At 36.4% G+C, this 26,508-nt stretch overlaps 1 protein-coding gene across 1 annotated transcript; it reads left to right on the plus strand.

The window, feature by feature from the left end:
* The first annotated feature begins 21,371 nt into the window (after positions 1-21,371).
* On the plus strand, positions 21,372-26,050 carry LOC125655835 (uncharacterized). Its single transcript, XM_056139520.1, has 2 exons — positions 21,372-21,822; positions 25,179-26,050. The coding sequence occupies exons 1-2, from the start codon at positions 21,606-21,608 to the stop codon at positions 25,775-25,777; spliced, it is 816 nt and encodes a 271-aa protein (XP_055995495.1). The 5' UTR covers positions 21,372-21,605; the 3' UTR covers positions 25,778-26,050.
* Positions 26,051-26,508: the final 458 nt, after the last annotated feature.

Genomic DNA, 26,508 nt, shown 5'->3' on the forward strand with positions numbered 1-26,508 from the left:
GCTAGTGCCCTAACCACTTGGCTACCGCAATCGAGTGAATATTTTGTTAGTGTACAGTAATAATGTGTATTATTTTTTTTACTGTACACTTAATCTCTGCTGAGATTCGGCTCGGCTGAATATTTGGACTGACGCCTTCACCGAATCTCGGAGCAGTCCTTCATAATTCATGTGTGGAAATTTATTTTCAGCTTCAGCCAGTTCTAGCAATTAATGTGCACTTAGGTCACACTGCTGTTCGCTTCAATTAAGTGATTTGACTGTTAAACTAACTCTCTATCACTATTAATGCTGTATTACTTACCGTCTAAATATGTAAATTCCATAAAATAAACCATCACTAATTTTCCCGTTCAAATGAAGACTTCTATGGCACAATATTTTATCTCCCAAAATTGAAGAGTTCCTATAGTTTGTTTTTTGAATTGGCGAAATGCAAGTAGGTATGTAGAGATACGATGTATCAGTAACTAGATAAAGCAGACTATAGGAACTCTTCAATTCCAGGAGATAAAATATTTTGCCTTGGAAATCTTCATTTGAACGGAAAATGTAGTGCCCGTTTTCATTTTGGGATTTTTATACCTAAATGGTAAGTATTACAGCATTAATAGTGATAGAGAGTTAGTTTAACATTCAAATCACTTATTTGAAGCGATCAGCAGTGTCACCGAAGTGCACATTAATTGCTAGAACTGGCTGAGCTGAAAGTAAATTTCCAGACATGAATTATGAAGGACTGCTCCGAGATTCGGTGAAGGCGTCAGTCCAAATATTCAGCCGAGCCGAATCTCAGCCGAGATTAAGTGTACAGTAAAAAATAATACACAATATTGATCACGTGATTTGAAGGTATGCATAATGATTTTCATTATTAAGAAATATAATTTTTCATCTCTGCATAGAATTACCCGTATGTAGCCTAGTGTGACACTTTTTGATAACACAGTCTTCCCGCTGTCTAATTACCACCTACATCCTTTAAAGCTATGCGCGAAAGCATTACTACTGCCTTATGAAAAAAGTCATTTTATTGCAGATGAGTATGTTATACAGTACTAGTACAGCTGAGTTGCCAGTGGAGGAAGCAGACACTTGGTCGTGTATCTATCACTATATCCTTGTCAGCTGGAACCAAAATATATTCCTCGTGTAACATCCGATTTACTAAACACAGGAGGATAGATGTACGTACTTTTGATGTGTCTAATGCAGGATTTTAACATTCCTCTTTTACTTTTAATCTATTTTGACAATTTATCAAGTTCTTTTTCATATATAGCCCATACATAGCTGGCATAATCCTCGACATAATAGAGATGAAGTTCTTTCGCCAATTGAAAGACCGAGGTTCTCTGTATTTAGGATCTTTTGAAACAGTGATTTGAGGTCCTCATTTTCAACTACATCAACATCACCAGTAATGACATGTCCAGCTGGACTATAGTTGAAAGATACTTAATTCAACTACAAGAACACGTACTTGCATTAAGTATAAGGTGGTCTATATATAGGCACTGCAAAGTTTCTTTATGATTTGGATGCAATAGTAGAAGTATATATGTAAGAAATACAGGGTGTAGACTTGAACTTGAAATATGTTGGAATACAAGACTAAACTCTTTTATGACGTAGAATATTGCTTATGTTGACGTCATCTATTCCATTTGAGATTAAGGAACCGGTGGCATGGTTGGAAGGGAATATCACCCATGATCCGCGGTGGTTTAAAGAGTCTGTGAATGGCAACATCCACAATCATATATTTCAGCGTCTTTATTCTGGTGTTGATAAATCCAAGTATAGTTTAGCTTTGGCTTCTTTAAATAACGTATGTAAAACTCTCAATGGTATAGAGTAAAGTTTTGAGCGAACATGATGTGTGCTTAATCGTCTGTTGACATAGGGTAAAAGTGAATCAAGCGTGAAATCATGTGTACTTGGTCTTTTGTATGATCTGCCTGCGTTTCCGTCTTTGTGTATTTGGAAAGAGTCCAATCACATTCACTTTATTTCCTTGTGGACTAGTTAGATTTTCTACATCATATACATAATCATTACATCCATAGTACCTAGAGTTCTGATCCAGTGATATCCTCGTTGTCTACGAAAAGGGGTACTTAAGGTTGGACTGTTTGTATGATGGTAATTTTTTTTAGAATCCTGACCCTCATCGACAAGATTTAAGTGAATCCTTAGTTTCTCCCACATAAATTAATCCACATGGGTTACACCCAATAGCGTAAACAACGTTAGGAGATTTACAAGTCAAATCATCAATTGCTTTGGTACAGAAACTCCGTCCGGTGAGATTACTACTAAATGAATTTCTAGTGATCAGTATATTACAAGTTTTACAATTTTTTTACAGAACATTTTGAGATGGAGCACACGAGATCGGAAAAGGAATGATAAAGAAATATCTTAAAGGAACATGACAATGTTTAATTTGGGTACTCTTAGGACTATATAGAGATTCAAAGTGGGGCTACAGTATGCATTCATCAGTCCCTTTGGTATGGTTAGGTTAAAGCGCATCTTATATACTGTTTTAGGTATACCATTTTAATTTCTAATTCAATAAGGATCATTTGTTCCAGTTATTATTTATTCATGTTAGACTTTATTCAATGTCGGTATGTTGAACATTTTAAACTACTCCTTAATAACTACCATTCCAATTCATATTTAGAGGTTGAGCGTTCACCCCGCATGCAGAAGGTCGGAGTTCGAATCCCGGCTGCCACGTGATGTCACGACATCCTTTTTGGATGTCGATGGATGTTAAAGCTCGGATACGATGAAATAAATGACGGAACACGACATATAAAACGGATGATATTGGGATTTAGATGAAAAACATAAGTAGAACTACATTAGCGTGACGAGATATTCGCAGAAATTCCTTTGATAAAGTTGGTTTATACCTGTGAATCGGTCTCGAATCAGGTAGCCCGTTTGTTTACATGATTTGTTGCACACCTTTACATATGAAAGGTGAAGATAACGAACAGTGATAAATCTCATAACTCCTGTAAGCAATATCAAATAGAGAGTTGGGCAAACACGGACCCCTAGATATACCAGAGGTGGGATCAGGTGCCTATGAGGAGTAAGCATCCCATGTCGACCGGTCACACCCGCCATTAACCCTATATCTTGATTTGGTAAACGGAAATATCTGTAGTATATTGGTATCTCACAAGCGTACAGAAGGTAGAAACCGAGTATTCAGAACGACGTGTGATGGTGACCGGTGGGGAAATAACATATTTTGAATACATTATTGGTTCTGTATAAAATTAATTTTATTCTAGAAGGGGTGGGGTATGTACATACTACACAGGCTATCCACACTTCAGGTTACTGTAGTTGTCCTTTACTAAAATTGTAAATTTGATGATCCCAGGGATAGGGGTTTTGGTATCAGGGTGGGGCCAAAATGACCAGTTATTAAATGTGTGAACAATAAATCTTTTTAACTCCTTCCTGATATCATTCCAATTCTTTTCAAATTTGGTAAGCATTTTTGGAGAAGGGGGGGGGGCATGCATTGTAAATTTCAGGACCCTGCACCCCTGGGACCTTTAGGGGCGGAGCAAACACTGTCCAAAATTGACAAATTTTCAAAACCCTTCTCTAGAACTGCACATGTGTAAGACAAACTAAATAAATAGTGATGTAGAGCAGGAAGGCCTCTATCAAATTTTTTAATTTCATGATCCGCGGGATAGGGCGGGGCCAAACTTACTATATAGTGTTTATATGCACAACACTTAAATAACATTTTCGTAAGTGCTATGGGTAGTAAATGGATAAGTAGAAAGAGCAGACCTTAGTCCTTTACCAAAATTGTAAATTTGATGATCTCAGTGAAACACATGTTGTTTTATACTCCTGCTGAATAATAGAATTTGGCTCAGTAATGCAGAACAGGAAAATTAGTATATTTTCCATAGCCCTTCGGGCTAGTGATTCTTTTAACTAATGCTCATCAGGTGACCGATAAGGCCTGTGGGTCTCTTGTTTAACGATAGCAGATGGGCTATACATGTATATATCTGTTGGTTATCAGAGACAATTCCCCCGATGCAGTATCGTTGATGTAAATACAAATCAGGTAGTGTTATCATCTTGAAAAAGATGTAGAAATAATTGTGGGAATTACAATCAAATTAGAAGCGTATTGTAGAAATTAATGATATAATCCAGGGGTGGTCAAACTGGGATGCCATATCTGGTAAAGAAATAATCCAAGAGAATCTCCAAAAGAAAGAAAATCCAGCGTCGTGACCAGCATATTTCATCGAGTCTTGTCATATCATAAAGATACACGCAATAATGAAGTTAGCAACTGCATTTCGATGAATACGCTAACCAATTCATGGTTTCTTCTGTAGACAGAATGAGTGACGTCAGTAACATTACCACCAGATATTACTAGAATGAGGACAATATATGAATTCCTCGTCTCTCTGTAGGTACAGTATATGTAGTTTATTATTTCCACTTTTCAAACGTCTTCCTATCATCTTTAAATTTTCGTTGGTGGGATTATAAATTAACAAGAGATGAGCATTTCATAAAATGTATAGCGCTATGTACGTCTACAATTACTGGTGTACTTTATTTATATATATATACATATATTTGTGTCTGCTTATACTCAGAGATACAGATTATATTGGCACATACATTTATACATGTATGTATTAAAATCAATATACAAAATATGAAGTGAGATTATATTTCACCCTCCTAGTACTGATATACCTACCTGTAAGCATTGTTAGCAGTACACACAGGATTAACAGTGGAGGATTTAGCCCCCCCCCCCCCCACACACACACACAAATGCACAAGGTATTACTGGAATACTTGCATGAAAACGCCAGATTTGACACCCAAAATGGTTGAGTATTCTGGCTAATAATTGACTTTCACGTGTGTTTCACCCATTCCGGAAATCCTGGATCCGCCACTGATTACCGAATCAAAGCTTAGAAGCATGATACTACTGTCTTGTTGATTTAGCTTTTTTTATATAGTAAACACGTGCTATTGTGGGTAAAGATATTGATCGTTATACCATAGAAAGATATGAAACGGCAAAGCTGGAAAAATTGCAGCAAACGTGATGATGGATAAGATATTAAGCCTTAAGTCAATATTCAACTAAATAATTTAATTGCCCCATTCGTTACACGTCAATGTTGCTAAGTAAGTGAGAAAACTCTTTTATATGGAAATGTTTATCGTTCCTCTTGAGTTCATCCTTTGTTCTGCGTCAGAAGAGGCAACCAATAATGTTCAATAGTTTTAGCTGCGGAATTTGTCTCATTAGACTTAACGCTGATGTACAGAAAATAGCGATAAAACTGGAATTTCCGTGGGGAAGAGACTGGGTTACAACCACAATTAAAAGGTCATCCATGGCGACCAGGAGTAACAAGAGACCTGTTAATAAGAAATAAGTCGATATACTGATTTATTTTAGCACTGATGAAAACTGCAATTTGAACATGCAGTCGTGTATCGTAATCTTAGTCAATTTAAGGCTTTGAATTGGTCAAACAAATTGTTGTTGACAACAGGAGCTGGTATTAAGAATAATTTGATAGAATGTCTGACCTTCTGTCAATAATGAACCATGGGATTTGAAAAAAACGAGATATGTAAATTGTGACGTCACTGCTTCATTACCACAAATGATTATTATGATATAATTGACATCTTAGTTGCTATATAACTTATATACGTCAAACAGTATCTCAGAAACATCACCGAAAATAATAAAACCTGATGTGAATTTATCTTTAATACATGTCGAATTTCCGGACAATGCTTTTTTGATAAAAGTTGGTTAACCTTTATAAAAAATAAACAAATAAAAATTGTCTGGAATTTGACAGATTTATGACCCAACTATTGACATCGTGATAGATGGGCCAGATTTACCAAAACAACCTGTCATTGGGTAAAATGTTTCATAGCAATTGAATCCATTCTTTACACACCGAGTTTAACTACCGGATTACTCCGTTTACGCGATCGACAAGGGTTCATGGCGGGTTTGACCGGTTGACAACGGATGCTTCGTACCTCTGGTATGTCCAGGAGTCCGTGTTAGTTTTACTCTTGGGTTTGTATTCTTTATAGGAGTTATGAGATTGATCACTGTTCGTTATCTTCACCTTTTCATTTAGAAGAGAGAATCACTGTGAGGGTTCTTTAACGTGTCAGCGCCTGACGCGGCACGATACCTCCGTTTTAAAAGACTTCACCAAAAGACACGTGATTCTCACTTCTAAATGTCGAGCAATCACTACCTATGTTGACGTCCGAGGTTTGACGCGGCCATGGCACGACGAGGCTCGAACTTACGACCTGCCGATTTTGAAGCGAGCACTCTACCACTGAGCTACCAAAACTGGTTGATAAAACACAGAAATTTAAATGCTGCGTTGAACTCAACAATAGAGATTGTTTACCTGATCGTTTGAATTCGTCTAATTGCGTCATTCTGTTAATACGTTACAATCAAAGCTTGCTTCTAATCAATTCTCGTGTACATTTCCCACGCCTCAGTATCTTAGCGAATCAAAATACATATTACAAAATAGTTGTACTATAGAATGGGATATTCTATAATGTTGACCTCGGTTCACCGTCAACATTTGACATACCTGCATGTGGTGTTTATATCTCGCAACTGATTCGATACGCAAGAGCTTGTTCTGCGTATGGTCAGTTTTTAAATCGAGGCAAGCTACTGACAAACAAGTTGATGGTACAGGGGTTTCAACAATATCGATTAAAGTCAGCATTTCGCAAATTCCATGGTGGCTATAACGATCTAGTTCGTCAATACAACCTACCATTGGGTCAACTGCTGTCTGACGTGTTTCATACCGATTCAGACCGTTCTTGGTACAATTACCTGCTTGACTTGAAGAACAATTTACAGGATTGTCACAAACTTACGAGACAAAACTTGAAAGCCGCTCAAAAGACAACAAAGCGGTATTATGATATTCGCGCTCGAGAGCGTCAGTTTAAGGTTGATGATGTAGTGTACTGGATACGCAATGTGGTGTCCATATGGATGGGTCCAGAAATAGTTTTCGAGAGAAAATCCGAAACAGTCTTTGCAGTGAAGTCACGTTGTGAGATTAAAATTATGCACCACGACAAAATTAACAAGCATTCTGAGAGTATCGCATGGCAATACATAGTCCCCTACTGATTGCAAAAAATACTGCATTACAACAACATTCAAAGTTCATTATGTAGGTTATGGTAAAAGGGAAAATTGGGGAACCAGGATAGGGATGGTAGGAAATTAACTACTATTCAAGTAGAAACTAGACCAGGAACAAGCATTCTGAGGGTATTGCATGGCAATACATAGTCCCCTACTGATTGCAAAAATTACTGCATTACAACAATATTCAAAGTTCATTATGTAGGTTATGGTAAAAGGGAAAATTGGAGACCAGGATAGGAATGGTGGGAAATCAACTACTATTCAAGTAGAGACTAGACCAGGAAAAAAGACAAATTTATAATTAGGTTTAGGTCTTTAACCAAATCAATAAATTGTGAAAAAAGGTGATCATGAATAATTTAGCTACATTGTTGTATGACTATGCTAGAAATTTTTATGAATGTAATACTCTTATCTACCGAAATAAGGAACTTGGATGTAAACTAACAATTCATGCTATTTTTCTAAGTCTAAGGGCCATAACTTGATGAAAAATCAACGGACTGGAACCAAATTCATCTTGATCTGTAACTTTAAGGCCAAGCAATGCACTAAACACATTATGAATATCTGCAAGCACAAGAACAAAAACGTCTGGAAAACTGATAATTCATGCTATTTTTCTATATCCAAGGGCTATATTTAAGTGACAAATCGACGGACCGGGACCAAATTCAAACTTGATCTGTAACTACTTATGGCAAAGCAATGTACCAAATATCAAAGAAAATCTGCAAGCACAACAACAAAAAAGTCTGGAAAACTGGTAATCCATGCTACTTTTCTAAGTCCAAGGGCCATAACTGAGTAAAAAATCAACGGACCGAGACGAAATTGGAATTTGGTCTGTAACTTATTATGGCAAAGCAACATTCCAAATATCAAATAAATACGGAGAGACGGACGGAGTGCAAACCTAAGTCACCTTCGACTTCATCGGTAGAGGACTAAAAAGTGTGAAGCACGCAAGTTACCCAAGTGGTTGGTTGAGTATAAAAATCAGCTGCAATCTTATGAATCTCCAATACCCTTTAATGCTGCTGGTTTTGGGTTCTCGGTCAAAAGCCACTGGTACTGAAAATGATGCTAGGAAGAAACTCACGAAGAAGGACAAGTCCCTCATCTAGGCCCATATATGGGTACTCAATCACACATTACGTCGGGGGCTAAATCTGACACATCAGTAGGGGTTCCTAGTAAGCAGACAATTGGTAAAAACCAAGTCATTCTGTCTATGTAAAACCAAAAACCTAAGGGGTTTATGGTGAAATGTGACTAGACTGGAGTGGGATCGCTATAGGTCAGACCTCGGTTGTGAAACCCAGACGTGTGAGGAGAACGCCGGAGCGGAGTTACCCGCTGTTCCTCAAAATGTCGAAGTCTCTGTGTTGGCTGTGATGGATTGGCATTGGCATCCGGGGAGGTTACTCCCGTGCTATAAGGCAGGATTCGATGGGTTTTTTACCCTACACATTCGTCATGTGGAGGTGCCAGTGATTTTGACCGGGGGTTGCGCAGTTTATGGGTTAGCGGAGATTCCAAAATATGTGACCGATTCCGGCTGGGTGATTTGTAAGGGAAGCCATCCCAAACAGGCAACCAATGCATCAAAAGTTGATGTGGGATGAATCGTGGAACGATGTGTTGGGCAGTAGGCGAGATAGAGTTGGACTACTCGGTGGAGTGCCCCCATCGACAGTAAAAAATCATATTGGCGGAGTTTTTCCGCATGGCCGACTTATCTACCAATTTGTTTCTCCATCTCAGTGACCCGTTGGCAGAGGTCCCCGCTCAGATACATGACTTTGTTGGATGGATTGGGGGTGCCAACTCTGGTCCCCCTCTACCTGCATTGCTTTTCTGGGGGTCCGGAGCAGATCAACTTGTGGGTGGGGACGGACAGACCAGTATACATGTACTTCGGAATAAGCGGAGGTGTCCAGACGCTCTTCGGACAACAGCTGAGAAGAACACCGTGATGACTGGATGCTACTGCCGAGGCATGGAACGAACTTTTTATTTATTTTATTTTGTTGTCCAGTGAAGAAATCAGGACTGTGATGTAGACTTTGTGTAACTAATGTGACTGTGAATTTTTGAGTCATGTTTGATATGTATTGAAATTTTGTATGATGATATATGTAACTGATGAATGAGTTGTGTGCGTAAGGTTATAGGATAACCAAGATTTTGGACACATCAAAAGGGGTCGGATTTTGCTGTATTTACGTGTTTAGGAATTCGCTTTGTCTACGTTGGGGTTTTCTATTATTTGATCAAACAACAATGTAAATCGTTCATTACTACATGAAATACTCCGAATACAACGATGAAAGGATTTCAGTTTGAAATGTTTTTTATTTAATTTTCAAGTAAAGACCTCTGGATAATGCAAGAACGACGGTGGTTTCATAGGGAAATTTCGTGATAATTATGGGGTGTATTATGACAAGCAAAGTTCTAACCCAGTTTACTTTCGGAAGATACATTATATCTGGGTTCTCTCTTCCACCAATAAAAAAAACTGGACGCCACCAGATAACTGAACAATTGTTGAGTGTGGCAGAAAACATCAATCAATCTAACCCGGATCCCCATGTTAAAAATTTGCATGCACTATCATTATATGTGTTGTGCTCATAGTACCCTTCTTTTTTCATTTATCGCTATTACTCATTAAATACCACCTTTACACGCAGATTGATTGATTTTATCTTGTTTAACGTCTCTCGAGAGAATTTTTCACTCATATGGAGACGTTACCGAGACCGGTGAAGGGCTTCAAATTTAGGCCTTTACTCGGCGCTTACGGCCTTTGAGCAATGAGGGTTCTTTAGCGTGCCACGGGACATCCATATATAAGGTCATCTCCGAGGACCTGTGACATTCACACCTAATGCCAAGCGTTTGGCGATAGAACTGTCACTACCTATTTCGACGACTAAGGATTGTCGCGGCCGGGAATAGAACCCCGGCCTTCCGCATGCGGGGCGAACGCTCTAAACCACTGTCATGGTCTCCCTTTACACGCGGAAGTCGTGTGTGAAATTATCTGGCGGGTTAGATGAGTAGTTCTTTCATATATGTGCGTCAGGAAGTCAATTTTTGTGAATAAATTTCTATTTTAGAGAATATACAAGAGGTCTTGATGCGACATTTGTTTATGATTCACTTTACAGTCGTTTGTGTTCAACAACTTCAGGGAAAGTGACCTAAAATCTCCACTTGCCATGCCGCTCCTGTTTTCTGTCTAATTTGGTGAAGCATATTTTTCTCATCATACTGTTGAGGTGTCTGACTGATTGGTTTATTCCATTCAACACCTTACCCCGGTTGTGCATTTCCATATTTAGAAAACAAATCCTGTCACACACACTCCTTTTCCTCTTTTTATTTAAGTTGTTGACGTAGTCATTACGGACTGATTATCACCTTGTTACCATATAATGTTTCATGCTGGACTATTGTGTAGTATCTCCATACATGAAAGCAAGGTGGGATCGTGTCTACCAGGTTCACAACCGTGCTCTATGAAATTGTAATCACGTAAGTATTAGAATCTTGAATTCTGATGATTTTAACACGTAGAAAAGTTTTGAAAGTCAGACCACTGGTTATTCCTTTTCGTGTTATTATGTTTTTGGAACTTTTCTAATGTTCTGCGTTAGATACCCCATTCTGTTCAACTGTTTCCGGTTTACTGGAGTAAAACTACTGTATAATTCTCAACAACCGGTCAACTGTTTCCGGTTTACTGGAGTAAAACTATTGTATAATTCTCAACAACCGGTCAACTGTTTCCGGTTTAATGGAGTAAAACTGGTATGCTTCTCAACAACCCGTCAACTGTTTACTGGAATAAAACTATTGTATAATTTTCTACAACCGGTCAACTGTTTCCTGTTTAATGGAGTAAAACTATTGTATAATTCTCAACAACTGGTCAATTGTTTCCGGTTTAATGGGAGTAAAACTTGTATACTTCTCAACAACCGGTCAACTGTTTCCGGTTTACTGGATTAAAACGATTGTATAATTCTCAACAATCGGTCGTTTTGGTTGCTTTGTTTAACTGTTAAGTCGCTGTACGATATTCAGTGTAAAGGGAAATCTGTATAATATACAGTGGAGAAATAAGGATTCTATCAGGTTAATAAGGTAACGACACTCTCACGTAATATCATAGGTTTTTTAAAAATTTGCAAAATCTTCCATTAATCAAATATTATGTATGAAAAAAAATATCTTTTGTAGGGATTTTATTCAATGAGTACAATAAAAAAGAAAATCTGGGTGATCTTATTTGATATTGTAAAAACTTATAGTTTCTATTATCAGTTTATTTTGTCAAGGGCAATAACTCCTATGCTGGAATTTTTTCTATAGTGTATTTATTATAAAATTATTTACCTGATATCCACAATTACCTTTAAATATTTATAAAGTAGAATTTTTATGCAACTGTTAAATAAAATAATCGTAGTCTGAACATTTTTTATGCTGTACTTTCTATTATTCTTAATTATACTACGAAAACGTGCGATTTTTTTCCTGTTGACATACAGTCTGTTTCTGTTTATGTACATGTATGTCTGACATCTTTGAAAAGATGGCAGCATATAAATTTTCTTTGATTATTAATCAAATTAATATGGAAGTTGATTAATTTTTGTTTCTACTTTAAACCCATAATAGTGCAAGTATGAATTTACCTTAAAGGTCATATGGAAGATCTAAAGAGGGTATTTGAGAGGGGGGGGGGGGGGGAGGAGATACACTGTACTTCATGAACCTAATATGCTGGCTCATGAATAGTACATTTTAAACAATAAACTAGTCAAATTGGCATTGAAATCTCTATCTACACAGGCACTCGACGTTTAAGATATCTATAATAGAAAAAATGTCTTCCTATAAACAAACTATTGACAAGGTATATCACACCGTCATCTTGGATTTCTTTTTTCATCAGCTGCATCGCTTGCAATTTTCGGCGAAAAGTTCGATATAATATATTTAGACGCCTAGTTTAGAAGCAACTCTGTCAAGGTCTTATCTCTCGTATAGACAAGGTGAACTGGAAATGAAGTCCATTTATCGGCTATAATCAACCGTCACATATCGTCTACTGCTTCTGTACCCTTACCTAGATGTTTGGTGAGCTGCCGTTCAATGAAGAACCATGTGTTGCCTTGGTGGCGTCCAATTTTTATTGGTGGAAGAGAGAACCCAGATACAATGTACCTTTCTTTCTAACAATTTGTTTAAAACCAACTATTTCTCAAAAGTTAACAAATACAAAGAAACAAATTTTGACCAAAAAGTACGGAGATAGGCATAAAGGATTTATTGTTTTTTTAGGCTTAGACGACTTAATTGTTGTGTGAAAATTATGGGTAGGCCCGGGCTTTTGTGCTACCGTTGATGTTACGCTCCTGGGAGTCGAAGCAAAGGGGAGGGGGGGGGGGGGGCATGAGCATTTCTAATGCTGTTTTGACATTGCGATAAATTACTAAACTTCCCGTGCCAGCCTGTTCCAAAACCACACAATTGCGTCTGAATTTTATTGTTTGCAGGGCTGCATACTACCCTGCATTCAGTGCCACCACCCCCTCTCTTTTCCCCGTACAAGAGTTAGAGGGTACATCAGCTAGGAAATTCTCATTTGCTTAGTTATTTGAACTTCCGTCCCCCTTTCACCGATTTTTCGCATTCGAGAAGCAGTAGACAATGTTTGACGGCTGATAATGATTATAGCCGATAAATGGACTTTATTTCCAGTTCACCGTGTCCATGCGAGAGGCAAGACTTTGACAGAGTTGTTTCTAAACGGTAGGGGGTCTAATTATCATATTGTATCGAACTTTTCGTGAAAATTGCAAGCGATGCAGCTGGTAAAATAGAAAACTAAGATGGCAGCGTGATATACCTTGTGAATAATTTGTTTGTAAGATAATTTTTTATTATAGATATTTGAAACGTCGACTGCCTATTGTCAAAACAATTTATTTAGACGCTAGCTACTTTCCTTTGGTAATTTGGCGTCCTCAGAAACACCCACAGAGACAAAGGATAAGCACATATGAGTTTATCTGTGGTGCAGTTTGCTGCTTTGAATTGCACTAAAAAGTCGGGCAAGGGATTACGTAATTTATATCTATTTACGTATTTCCAAAGGACTAGAAGTTTAAGAAAATTTACTTCACGGTTTCACAGGACCAGTAACCATGCAAAGTAACTGATCTTGTACCAAATATGTACATGTCTGTCCTTCTTGTGACTCAGGAAAAAATACTGTATATTACTTAAATTTTATTGAAATGAAAGTTTCGATAATTGATTTTTATTTATTCAAAAGTATTAGACAGTGATAAATGAACATAATCATAGACATCCTAGTCAATTATTTCCTATAAATATCTATGTAACATCAAGAACATCGGATTCTTCCTCAATTGCTTTCTCTAAATTTACAACATCATTAACATCAGGCTCTTCATCTAAATCGCTATCCGGTTTAAGGTGGACCACTTGGGATGCAGGCCTCATAACTCATTCATAAAACAATTTCCTAATGAAATCAGAAGTAATTTCAATCTTTTAACCAAGTCTATTATAAGTCTATAATTAAGTTCTTGTTCTTTCATAAACCAAAAGGGGCCGAGTGTTAGAGCATCGCGCTCAAACTCGCACGGCCTCTCACCTCTGTCGGCGCGGGTTCGAATCCCGCTCGCGCCGGTAAGTGAGAAAGTTTCCCAGTTTACTTTCGGAAGGTCGGTGGTCTCTTCCAGGTATATTGTATCTGGGTTCTCTCTTCCACTAATAAAAACTGGGCGCCACAAGATAACTGAAAAATTGTTGAGTGTGGCGGAAAACATCAGTCAATCAATCAATCATAAACCAAATATGACTTTTACCGACACAACAGACGGATCATCTGAGATTATATGCACTCTGAATTGATACCACACCCATTCTGAATAGAAAAGCCTTAAAGTAGGTCATGGTGCACAAATCTATCTAACATGTGAACTGATTCTGTATTTCTGTCATTGCAATATCTGCATCTATAACGAGAAAACGTCAAGGAAATCATATAAACTACTTTATTATGTATTTCTCCGAGAGGGAGGTTGTGACAAAATTTCAGAGAAATACCTTGAACCATACCAATAATATCTGGAAAAGTGTTTGACCTACTTCTATCCCATAAAGTAGGTCATGGTGCACCAATTTAAAATGTGAACTGATTATAATGATTCCAATGTCCTCAAAAGTGCATACACTGATGAAAGGCTGTACATAATATATTAAACGATATGACTAATTTGGGGCCATCCTAGAGTCAAAACCCTGGGATTGCGAAATTCACCATTTTTTGTACATCCTTTTCTGCTATTCCTAAATTTGCATTTAGATTTAATACGGGTATCAGCAAACTTGAAGTCCTCCAAATCATTATAATAATTTTGACACCACCCTGAAACCAAACCCTTACCCCCTTCGAACCATAAAATTTACAATTTTGGTAAAGGACTACCTACTCCTTCGAAATATCCATTTAGTTTCAATTTAGTATCAATAGCATTAAAGCAGATATCATTTACATGGAGTCAGAACCTCTACCCCGTGGATCCTAAATGTTACAATTTTGCTAGAGACTTGCTGTTCTACATCATTATACAATTAGTTGTTCTTAAAGATATGCAGGTGTAGAGAAGATTTTTAAAAATTAGTCAGTTTTTGCCCCACTTCTAAGGTCCCAGGGGTGCAGGAGTCCTGAAATTTACAATTTATGTCCCAAAGATGTTTCATACCAAATATGAAAAGAACTGGAATAGTAGTTATCAAGCTGTTAAAAATGTTCAATTGTTAACGGACGACAACCAATTTCAGTTGGTCACCTGAATTTATTCAAGTGACCTAAAAATGGTGGAGGGGCTGTTGCTACGTGTCTGAAAAATCATACATCTCTCTTAATTCCTCTGTGACTATTCTAATGAACTTTATGTATCATGAAAAACGTTAAAAATGATAGATATCAAGACATTTTATGTAATATTGAATGCCTAAGTAAAATAGCAACTATCTGGCTGTAAAGACCTCTTAGTCAGCCGTGTAATTTTCATTCTCACCTTTGGACGAATCGGACTGACAAGCACATATGGTTTTATCTTTATTCAAAGGTCAATCTCTGGTATATCACTGTCGGTAGAATTTGCCATTTTCCGACAATTACTTTGCCAAGCTTGTGTTGTCGCTGATGACGTCACAGAAAGAGAAATAACTCAGTTGATTTTCATCAATTTCGCCGAATTTTAAGAGGAAAAGCACGAATATTCAGAATTATACAAACATGATGGTTTCCCTTTTAAAACTATCTTATATAACGCACATAATCTAAACTTAAATCTATTTTCTGTGCATTTTACCTTTAAGCCACGTCAATTGCTAAGCAAAGAAGCTACCAAATAATATCATTGACTATACAAAAACATAGTTTTGACGATTGGTTGTGGGAACACAATTCACACGACACTAGACAAAAAGCTGATAACAGTATGTCATGTGACTTGTAGGACAGAAATAATATCCTCGAATGAAATAATTAGTCTACCTTATCCATTACGACATTAAAGGCATATTATGTTTGCGAACAAATTGTAAAATTTTGATAAAGACACCAATATTACGGTATTCCATAATAATTATTAAAATAAAACAAAAACTTTAATAAATATGCTTACAAAAACCACGGTTGTAGTGAAATAAACGAAGAGAGTTTCAAACTAAGACCTGTATCTTTAACACGCTTTCTCTCCGAGCCGAGTGTTGACCACGTGATATATTAGCATACCTTGTAAAAAAAAAAAAAATAATAATAATAATAAAAAAAATGAACACAGATAATGAAAGAAGAATATGTAAATAAATTCACATGCATTTCAAAATCAGAAAAGGGAGTTTGTATACAAAATATACAATCTGTTTGACAGACATTTACCATTTCACATTATAGGAATTATGACATTTAAAAGCATCTAAACAAAAGTAAACATCAATACGGTTGTAAACGTTGAAGCTCATTGGTGAATATAGGCACTTTCGTAGTAAGGAAATCCGACACCTCATTTCTGTAGAGAAGAGTACTACACTCATTAAAACTTTTAGCATAGTAATACAATGTAGCTAAATTATGCATGGTCACCTACATGTCACAGTCCATTGACTTGGTTCAAGACTTCCCTAATTATTCTGTCTTCTTTCCTGGTTTAGTCTCTACCCGAATAATAGTTGATTTCCAACCATTCCTATACATCCTGGTTCCCCAATTTTCCCTTTTATCATAACCTACATAATGAACTTTGAATTGTGGTACAGTAATGTTTGCAACTGGAAGGGGACTATATATTGTTATGCAATACTCTCAGAATGCTTTATTTAACATAATATTTCCACAAAACTGACTAAGTTCAACAACTTCAAAAACTGAAGAAAATCAAAATCCTTGCCACACGCACGTCTTCAATAATCATACAAAAACTCTGTAAAACAAGAAGGACCTCAATTGAAAATTCTGGGAAGAATTATTCGGATAAATTATGTCCCCTTCATATTAGTTTTCAATTATGGGGCAAAACTCCTGTAAGACGGGTCGAAATGGATCAAAATTGCAACATGATCTAGAGTGTCCCACAATAGCGAGTGTCGCGGGACGGAACGACATGATTAAGTTCAAAATTTTGAGAATTTGTTTACAAGCGGTAAAACAATTTTATCTTTAAATTCTGCATCATAAATTGATTAAACGAAGTAAACGTTTATATACGAATTTAAAAAGCGTTTTACAAGAATTTTTGAAAGTTCAGCATTGACAGATGTGTTACCCATGGGTAGAGAATGGAAATAGCACGTGGTTTATATCCCCCCTTCCTGGCAAAGCGCCATTAATGTACATTTACACATAATACCGTGTATGTGTGTACCTACAACAGGGAGTGTGGTATATATGAAACAACAATAATTCGTGATCTTATTAAGTCAACAAGTTAATGACTTAGTGGCCGCAGCACTCTAATCCTAAATAGGGAGGACCTCTTCCAGTTTATTTCTAAACTACATTGTAAATACTTGTATCTTAACATTTAGATTAATAATGAGATGACCTTTTAATTCCATTCAAGCATAAATTCTCTGTTAGCCTTTTAGAAATTTCATATATTATTAAGTAAACTGTTAATTCCTTACTATGGATCGTAAACTTCACCTTAGTTTTCATTGGTTCTGTTTCTATCTTCTTTCCCGCTGGACCGCCGCGGTGGCCGAGAGGTTAGAGCGTTCGCCCCGCATGCGGAAGGTCGGGGTTCGAATTTCGGCCGCGGCAGACCTACATGTAAGTTGTTAAGGTAACTCCATACTCGCAGTTTTATCTGATACAAGTTTAAAATGTGTATTTATTTCCATTCATTAAAGTTAAAACTAACAACAATAACAAATTATCAAATAAAATACATAGGTCATCACACTTTTTAAGATGTGAGACGTACATAAACAGAATCCTATATCACCGTCAGAAAATTGCAATTTTCCTTAAACAGTGTTATCAAAATTCCATACAAACTGTAGGTACACACATAACAATTTCATGAAACTGTATCTTCACAAAATATACAAAATGTCTGTAAAAAATACAGAAAATCATCGCATAATAGACTTGATAAAGAAATCAATAGAAACTGGGTTATTGCCCTTGGATTCAATATTTTGAAACGTATCATTGATTATTCATCTATAACTTAGACTTTTGAAATATTTTATTTTTAACAAGATTTTTTACAATAACTATAGGAAAAGACTCCAACAAAATTTATGTTCATATCATACATAAATCTAAATAAATCATTGATTTTGCAAAATCTGATGACATCACAGGAGGGTGGAGTTACTTTAAAACAGGTAGTGACAGTTCCATCGCCAAACGCTCGGCATCAGGTGTGAATGTCACGGGTCCTCGGAGATGACCCGTGTCGCACGCTAAAGAACCCTCACTGCTCAATGGCCGTAAGCGCCGAGCATAGGCCTAAATTTGAAGCCCTTCACCGGTCTTGGTGACGTCTTCATATGAGTGAAAAATTCTCGAGCGAGACGTTAAGCAAGATACAATCAATCAATCTTTCCCGCTGTATCTCTTCGGGTTCAACATTAATCCGTAGCTACGAACTTCCACATGAATTCATTCCAAATGAGGTAAACCTTTCATACACACCGGACTCGTTCGCTTTTAAAGATGTGATACATAAATGTATATTATACCAGGTGTGAAACTAAATTCGAATTCAATTATCTTGAAAATACCTTGTTCGAATAAAAGCAAGGTCGATTTAAGAAGGCCATGTTTGGGGAAAATTGTTGAAAAAATTATCTTATCTTTTACAATGTTATTTAGGGGAGTGGGGGGAGGGGGGGCTTTATTCATTGGATATAATATTTGAAAGGGTTAAATTATAATTCAAGTCGTTTTCAGTATTTTTTTAAAATTATTTTTTCAACAACATACTGTAACAATCGGGAGGGGGGGGGGGGGTAGAAAATGACAAAGCCGGAAAAACGATGGTACCCACAGGTGCTTGCTTAATATTTTTCATGGTAAGTTAATGGTTTTAAAATACATATGCATTGGTATGAAACGATGGATTCTGTGGATTACTTCCCGCTCTCTGTGTGTAATTTCTGCTTCCCTTGTACGTAATAAGCCTTTTGATTTTACAAAGTGCTGACCTCCTCATAACATTACTGCATACAATGTTTTCCGTTTTATCAACACCCCACAATAGCTACATACCAAGTTTCAGCTTGATATGTGACATAGAAATGAAAATAGAAACAAACCCCGGAACGGACGGACCGACGGACATCACTGTAGTATATCATAATACTTGCCTCTAAAGACTAATCCCGTGGGATCCGGGTTAGAATAGGTCCTTAGTATCCCTTACTGTCGTAAGAGGCGACTAAATGGGACGATCCTTCTGATGAGACCGCTTAAACCGAGGTCCCCCGTCACAGCAGGTGTGGCAATATAAAGACCCCTCCCTGCTCAAAGGCCATAAGCGCCGAATATAGGTCTAAATTTTGCAGCCCTTCACCGGCAATGATGACGTCACCATATGAGTAAAATATTTTCGAGAGGGACGTTAAACAATATTCAATCAATCAATCAATAGGAGTAGACAATGTTATGGTTGGAAGAAATGATGGGCTCGCAGTACAATAATGACCCGTAGCTGCACATGCCATCTTAGTCAAGCCGCAAAAACATCTGCCTTGTCAGTTTGGTGAAATTTTGTTTGAGTTGTTTTACTATCCTTGAAACCAAAATTCACTCAATTTCAGAAGATGAATGGTACAGAATTCAAAGAATATTGAAGCACGTTTGCACACGATGGCTATCAATTGATGTTTGCCATGTAGTAGACTTATTGAACAATGGGGTCCCTTGAGAAGATATTATTTATTCAAAATGAAAGAGGACAAACAGAGAAACAATGTAAAACAAAATATTGAAACAGATGGTATACAATACATAAATAGAAGACTGATGCATAACATGTGGGTTCAAAAAAATGTTTTAAAGGTCAAGTACGATGATTTTCCTAAAACTTGAGTTTTATACAGAAAAATATATGTCGTACACTATGGATTAATTTCCATGGCAATTTTGATAAAAATCACTTGGCGTGAATTACACGGCGCTCTCAAACTTTTACCTGAGCGATCGATAAATGTGTTGTGACGTGAGTTGTCGCTCGTAGCTTATGACGTCATCTGAGACAAGTTTCGATTGCATTTTATAGTGTTTACATAGAAAAGTCCTGCATTTATGATACAATGCGCTGCTTTGAACTACAATGTGAAATCAGGACAGGGATTAAGTATGTTTCTTTTCCCAAAAGACCCCAAATTCCGAAGAATTTGGACACTGAAACTGAAAAGAGACACAGATTTGTGACAAGCCACGAGGATCAGTGAGCAACACTTTCCATCAACCCTGACGCATCATCCTGTTTGACTCCAAACAAAGTGCAAAGTGATGATTAACGGGGCATTCTACAAAACAAGTGGAGGGATATATTTTAATTAGAAAAAGTTCAACCCCAAAAGGGGGATGCAATCCATCCCGCTCTACATCCACCACTGAATGCTTTAATGCGACATTGTATTCAATGGGTTTGCGATTGCACATAAAAATTAATGTCACCCATTATCTAGTTCAAATTGATTTTATTAAATGAAATATCTTTCGAATATTGTCTTACTCATACTATATTTATAAGGGACTCATCATTTCATTTCTTCACTATAACATTTTGGAAAAATAAAATATAGTAAAAATGGAAATTAATTCAATTTAAAACACCCATTTTGATAAAACCTTATTTATTGTCAGTCCAATTTCCAAAGCTTTTTTCCCAAGTTCATTATGCAAGCAAGTACAAGGTTTTCCTTTTCCTAATATGCTTTTAAGTGCTACATAAATTAATATATCACGAATCATTAAGGCAAAATTTCACACCTCAAAATGCTACAATTCGTTAACTTTGTGCCGTAATATTTCAATTTCGCATTTAACATGTGTTGTGAAGAAATTACATGTAATAATAGGCCTAATTTACATTTTATGATATTGTATCTACATGTACACGTGTATATGTTTAAAAAAGGAGGGAGGTACAAATAACGTTATGCACAATAAGTTTTTCTCTTTTGTCTTTTGTTGTTCTTTTTTCAAAATGGCATTTTTCAATTAAATATATATCTAGCTAAACACATTTGAATCTGAATCTGATCAATCTCATACTAGTAACTCCCATAAAAAATGCAAACGAGAGAGTCAATCTAGTTAAAATCAGATCCTAAAATACGCTCACAATAGAGTATACGACGAGTATCTATGAAGTCTGATTTTGCTTAGCCTAGATTGTGTAAAATACTATAGAACATTTTTTTCCAATATCATTCCCAATTTTCTATGGACTGGCCCGGTAAATAATTTTAACTGAGATTCCGATGAGATATTTGTCGAACATAGACATATTAAGATTTATAGAATTAACTATAAATCCATTTATTTTAGCCAGACTTAAATATATTTTATTTCTGAGGATTTTTTCGGAAACACTATTCCGGAATCCTACCGGAAATAAGTTGGCAAATAGAATAGCATTTCCTTTTATGACGAGGCAATTTCGGGAGAACGGTGAGATAACAGTCGAGACAACATTTTAATTTTTTATAAGATTCAGAAGCTACGGAAAATAAGTTAAATTGTAGAAAAAACATGCCAAAAGAAAAATCAACGAGGGCGAAAAAGAAGAAGGGAGGTGATGTTATGAGAAAGGGGCGAACAAATAAAAATGTGGAAGGTCCAGTTGAATTTCAAGAGCAGACGACAATGGAGACATCAACAAATAACGGATTTGAGGGAGAAATGGATGTATCACCCAGAGATGAACCATCGGGATTCCGCATGGAGAATTCCAGGGAAACCATTCGAGGTACACAGGGCATAGATATACCAAATATGGTCAACAGTTACAACAATGTCATTGGACTTAATGTTTCACAAGAAATTAAAAACAAAATAGTCAGTGGTCAGTATGTAGAATTGGCAAAACTGTTGATTAATTCTAATGAACCACAAAAACAAACAATTGTAATGGTGAATGGGGAATTACAAACATCCGAGAAAAATTCTAAAAAAATCAACAACATTGAACAATGGACGGATGCATTTATAATTTTTTGCAGTATTTATTTAGAAGCACATCCGGCAAAAACATTAGAAATTTTGAAATACATGAATGATGTTAGGTTAGCAGCATCTAGGTCAGGAAATCTTGGATTTAAAGAGTATGACCAACAATTCAGATTAAAAATGGCAAAGAACCCTACAAAACCATGGGGTGAGGTTGATTCAGAATTATGGTTGATGTTTGTTTTACCTGCTGTTAAAACTCTGTCTGCTGCTCCAACTTACCAGAGTCAGAGTAAAAAATGCTACAATTACAACTACCAAGGTTCATGCTTCAGATCACCCTGTGCATATTTGCATGTATGTATCAAGTGTGGGGGTCAACATCCTATCAACAATTGTCAATCAAAAAACATCAGCACACAAGGGGAAGGTTTTAGTAATTTTCGTGGACAGGGAAATTACAGATTTTCAAGGGGTCAGTACCAAAACACAAGAGGAAGAAGGGGGTCTCAATTCAGAGGTCAAAGGGGAACTTTCTAAAGTATGGAAGCTTGGGACCACCCCTATAGATATAAACAATTTAGAATCATTGTTACACAGTTATCCTAAAAAAAATATAGCTTTAGAGCTTTTGCAAGGATTTAGATTTGGATTCAGATTAGGGTACAAAGGGCCAAGAATAGGGAGTGAATCAGATAATCTTACATCAGTCAAAAAACACCCTGAGAAAGCAAAAGAAAAAATAGATAATGAAGTAGAAAAAGGAAGGATAGGGGGACCATATTCAAATAAACCAATATCAAATTTAAAAATATCGCCAATAGGCATTGTACCAAAAAAAGAGGGAATGTGGCGATTAATTACACATCTATCTTTTCCAGAAAATAACGGTGTTAATCACTACATAGATCCCCAAGAATGTACAGTAGCTTATACATCTTTAGATCAGGTTTTAGAAACAGTAGCTAGGTTGGGAACAGGAACATTGCTGGCTAAGATGGATATAAAATCTGCATTTAGACTAATGATAATCCATCCTGGTGATTTTGATTTGCTAGGTTTCAAATTTCAAGGTAAATATTACATTGACAAATGTTTACCAATGGGTTGTGCAATGTCATGTAATCTGTTTGAAAAGTTTTCAACATTTTTACACTGGCAACTACAGAAACAGACAGGTATTGACACGATTTATCATTATCTGGATGATTTCTTATTTATTGGAAGAGTAGGTACTCAAGAATGTTCACATTTAATGGAAGAGTTTCAGAATTTGTGCAGTTTGGTGGGTGTACCGTTAGCAAATGAAAAAACAGTAGGGCCATCTACAAGCATTATATTTTTAGGTTTAGAAATAAATACGGTTGATATGGTTGTAAAAATTCCTCTAGAAAAGGTAAAACAGTTGAAATCTATGCTAAATATGGCCCTTATTAAAAAGTCATTACAGTTACAAGAAGTACAAAGCATAGTTGGAAGCTTAAATTTTTTCAGCAAAGGTGTGCCAAATGCAAGAGCATTCAACAGAAGGTTTTATGATGCTACTTGTGGGGTGACAAAAGCTCATCATCATATCAAAATCACAAATGAGTTTAGGGAAGATGTTAAAACTTGGTTACTTTTTTTAGAACAGTTCAATGGTGTTAGACTCTTGCATGAGAGTGATTGGCTGAGTAACGAAAATATGAAATTGTTTACAGATAGTACAGGCAATCCAGATTTGGGATGTGGGGCATACTGGGAAGGTAGATGGGTTTTCTGGCCTTGGCCAACAAAATGGGATTTAGGTATTTTTAAAGAAATGTCATTTTTGGAGCTGGTGCCCATTGTATTAGCTATTTACATATGGGGCGAAATGCTCTTTAAGAACAAGAGGATCATAATGTACATTGACAACAATGCACTGGTGTCAATTATTAACAAACAAACATCAAAATCAAAAAGAATCATGTTTTTGATAAGAAAGTTGGTCCTTATACTGTTAAAAAACAACATAGTATTCAAGGCAAAACATATAGCAGGTACACAAAATAGTATCGCAGATGCACTGTCACGTAAACAGTTTAAAACATTTCAGGAATTGGCTCCACAAGCAAACAAGATACCAGAAAAAATACCAGTAGAATTTCAGCAGTTGATGTTAGAAATGAAGTAAACAACTTGTTACATCTAGCAACAGCCCCAAATACTCAGGAAACATACAACCAGGGACTAAGATGCTTTGAGGAATTCCAGGATTCCCTAAACCTTAGCAAAATATGGCCCCCTACGTTAGAGCAAATAGTTCTATTTATAGGTTATATGTCAGCAAAACATCTCTCAGTGGCAACAGCTAGAACTTACATTTCAGCTATTTCTTACAAACTAAAAATTCAAAACAATAGGGATGAAACTCAAAGCTTTCTGGTTAAGAAACTCTTAGAAGGATTCAGAAGAAAGGTCAAGAAAAATGATGCCAGACTGCCAATTACATCAAATATATTAAATCAAATACTACAAAGTTTGCACTTGGTTTGTACAAACTACTATGAATGCAAACTGTTTCAAGCCGCCTACACTTTAGCATTTTTTGGTTTCTTTAGAGTTGGAGAAATGACAGTAAAAAACCAAAAAGATCTGGGACATGCAATTGAATATGAAGACATAACAATGTTTACAGAAGAAAATAAAATCCAAATAAAATTAAAGCATTCCAAAGTGGATCAAATAGGGGAAGGAGAAACAATTACTATTCAGAATAGCCAATTTGGGTCTCAAATACAACCAATTAAGATTATTCAAGAATATCTAGCAATACGACCTTCAGTGCAGGGGAAGTTGTTCTGTCATTTTAGTGGACAACCATTAACTAGATACCAATTTACGGCAGTTTTAAATAAAGTTTTGTCGATAGTAGGGTTAGAAGGTAAAAAATACAAGTCTCATTCATTTAGAATTGGGGCAGCAACCAGTGCAGCAATGTTTGGTATGTCAGAGGAAGAAATCTGTAAAGCAGGAAGATGGAAATCTAAAGCATACAAAATTTATGTTAGGATGTAATCATAATATAAATGTAGGTGTAACCCTTAAGACTGTCATATGTTTAAGTATATATGAAAATGGTTTCAAGTCATATAATTATATAATCTTGTCATGTCTCTATATATACACTTTCAGAACAACAGGTATGGGTAGTGGGCTCATCAATAGTCAAAAGAGCATTTTTAGCAGCTAGAATCAGACCAGATGGAGTTAACTTGGGACTAATGGATAGATTAAATGTGTCTATTTGGTGGCAAGGAAAAGGGGGTATGGGCTGGTATGAAATGTACAACAAGATCAAAACATTGCTGAAAGTTGCTGACCCTCCTGATTACATTATTCTACATTGTGGTGGTAATAATATTGGGTACACACCAATCAAACAGCTTATACAAGATATGAAAGGTACAATTGACAAAATTTGGAAACTTTTACCCAATACAAAGCTTGTATGGTCACAAATATTGCCTAGAAAGAACTGGTATTCATCAGATAGCATAGAAAAAATGAATAATTCTGCAAAAAGAATCAACAGTTCAGTGGCGGCTTATATAGTAAGGAATGGGGGATGTTATATCAAGTATTTGGATATCAAACTTGTAAACACAAATCTTTTTGAGGCAGATGGGGTCCATATATCAAATATAGGCAATGAAATTTTTCTCAACAACATTAGTGCAGGGTTAGAACAATTTATAACGAATGGATGGCAAGTGTATCCAAAGTTATACTAGAATTTGGACGGGGTATTTTGTGGCAAGGTCTTGGCTCCAGGAACTAGCCGCTTCCCCCCCCCCCCCCCCTTGGTGGCGGTGGCTTCAATGGTTAATATTGTAACCATTTCCGCCATGTGGAAGAATGCGCGTCTGGTTCCTGTGATTGGACATTGAATGATTTGATTGGACAATATTGTATGTATTGAATTATTTGGTGACAATTTGGTCACATATATATATGATACACTTTGATTGCCGCTCACCGGAATCATAGTCATATGGTTTTTTGTTTAATTGACATTTTAATGATTGATGTTTGGGGGTGATTGCAAATCGTCTCATTGCCGTCAACCGGAATGAGAAGATCTGCGAAATTTGTTGCTTGATTTTATGATATAACATTAGGCAATGATGTGTTTTTGGCCTGTACCATTTGGGTGTCAATACACAGGTGTAATTTACATGGTAAAATTTTAATGTAAAACTTTAAAATTTTACTCATTGCCTAGTTGCCAAGACCAACAACAGCCACAATGGGGAGGGGGGTGTTGTTATAAAATACAATAAGTGCAAAAAATAAACTTGTATATAGGTAAACATAATGTTATGTCTTTATTTCCATCCCAGGACAAGGTCAGCTTACAAGTACAATGTACACTACAAACTGCTATCATTTTGAAGTTTTGCAAGGCTGGTCTATAATAATAAGATTTATAGAATTAACTATAAATCCATTTATTTTAGCCAGA

Source organism: Ostrea edulis, chromosome 6, assembly GCF_947568905.1.
Source record: "Ostrea edulis chromosome 6, xbOstEdul1.1, whole genome shotgun sequence".
NCBI classification, from domain to species: domain Eukaryota; kingdom Metazoa; phylum Mollusca; class Bivalvia; order Ostreida; family Ostreidae; genus Ostrea; species Ostrea edulis.

Excerpts from the sequence above, each read along its gene's own strand:
- LOC125655835 (XM_056139520.1), top strand. The coding sequence starts at position 21,606 with ATGCCAAAAGAAAAATCAACGAGGGCGAAAAAGAAGAAGGGAGGTGAT. Across the intron at positions 21,823-25,178 it reads TTCCAGGGAAACCATTCGAG|AACAACAGGTATGGGTAGTG; the intron begins GTACACAGGGCA and ends ATACACTTTCAG.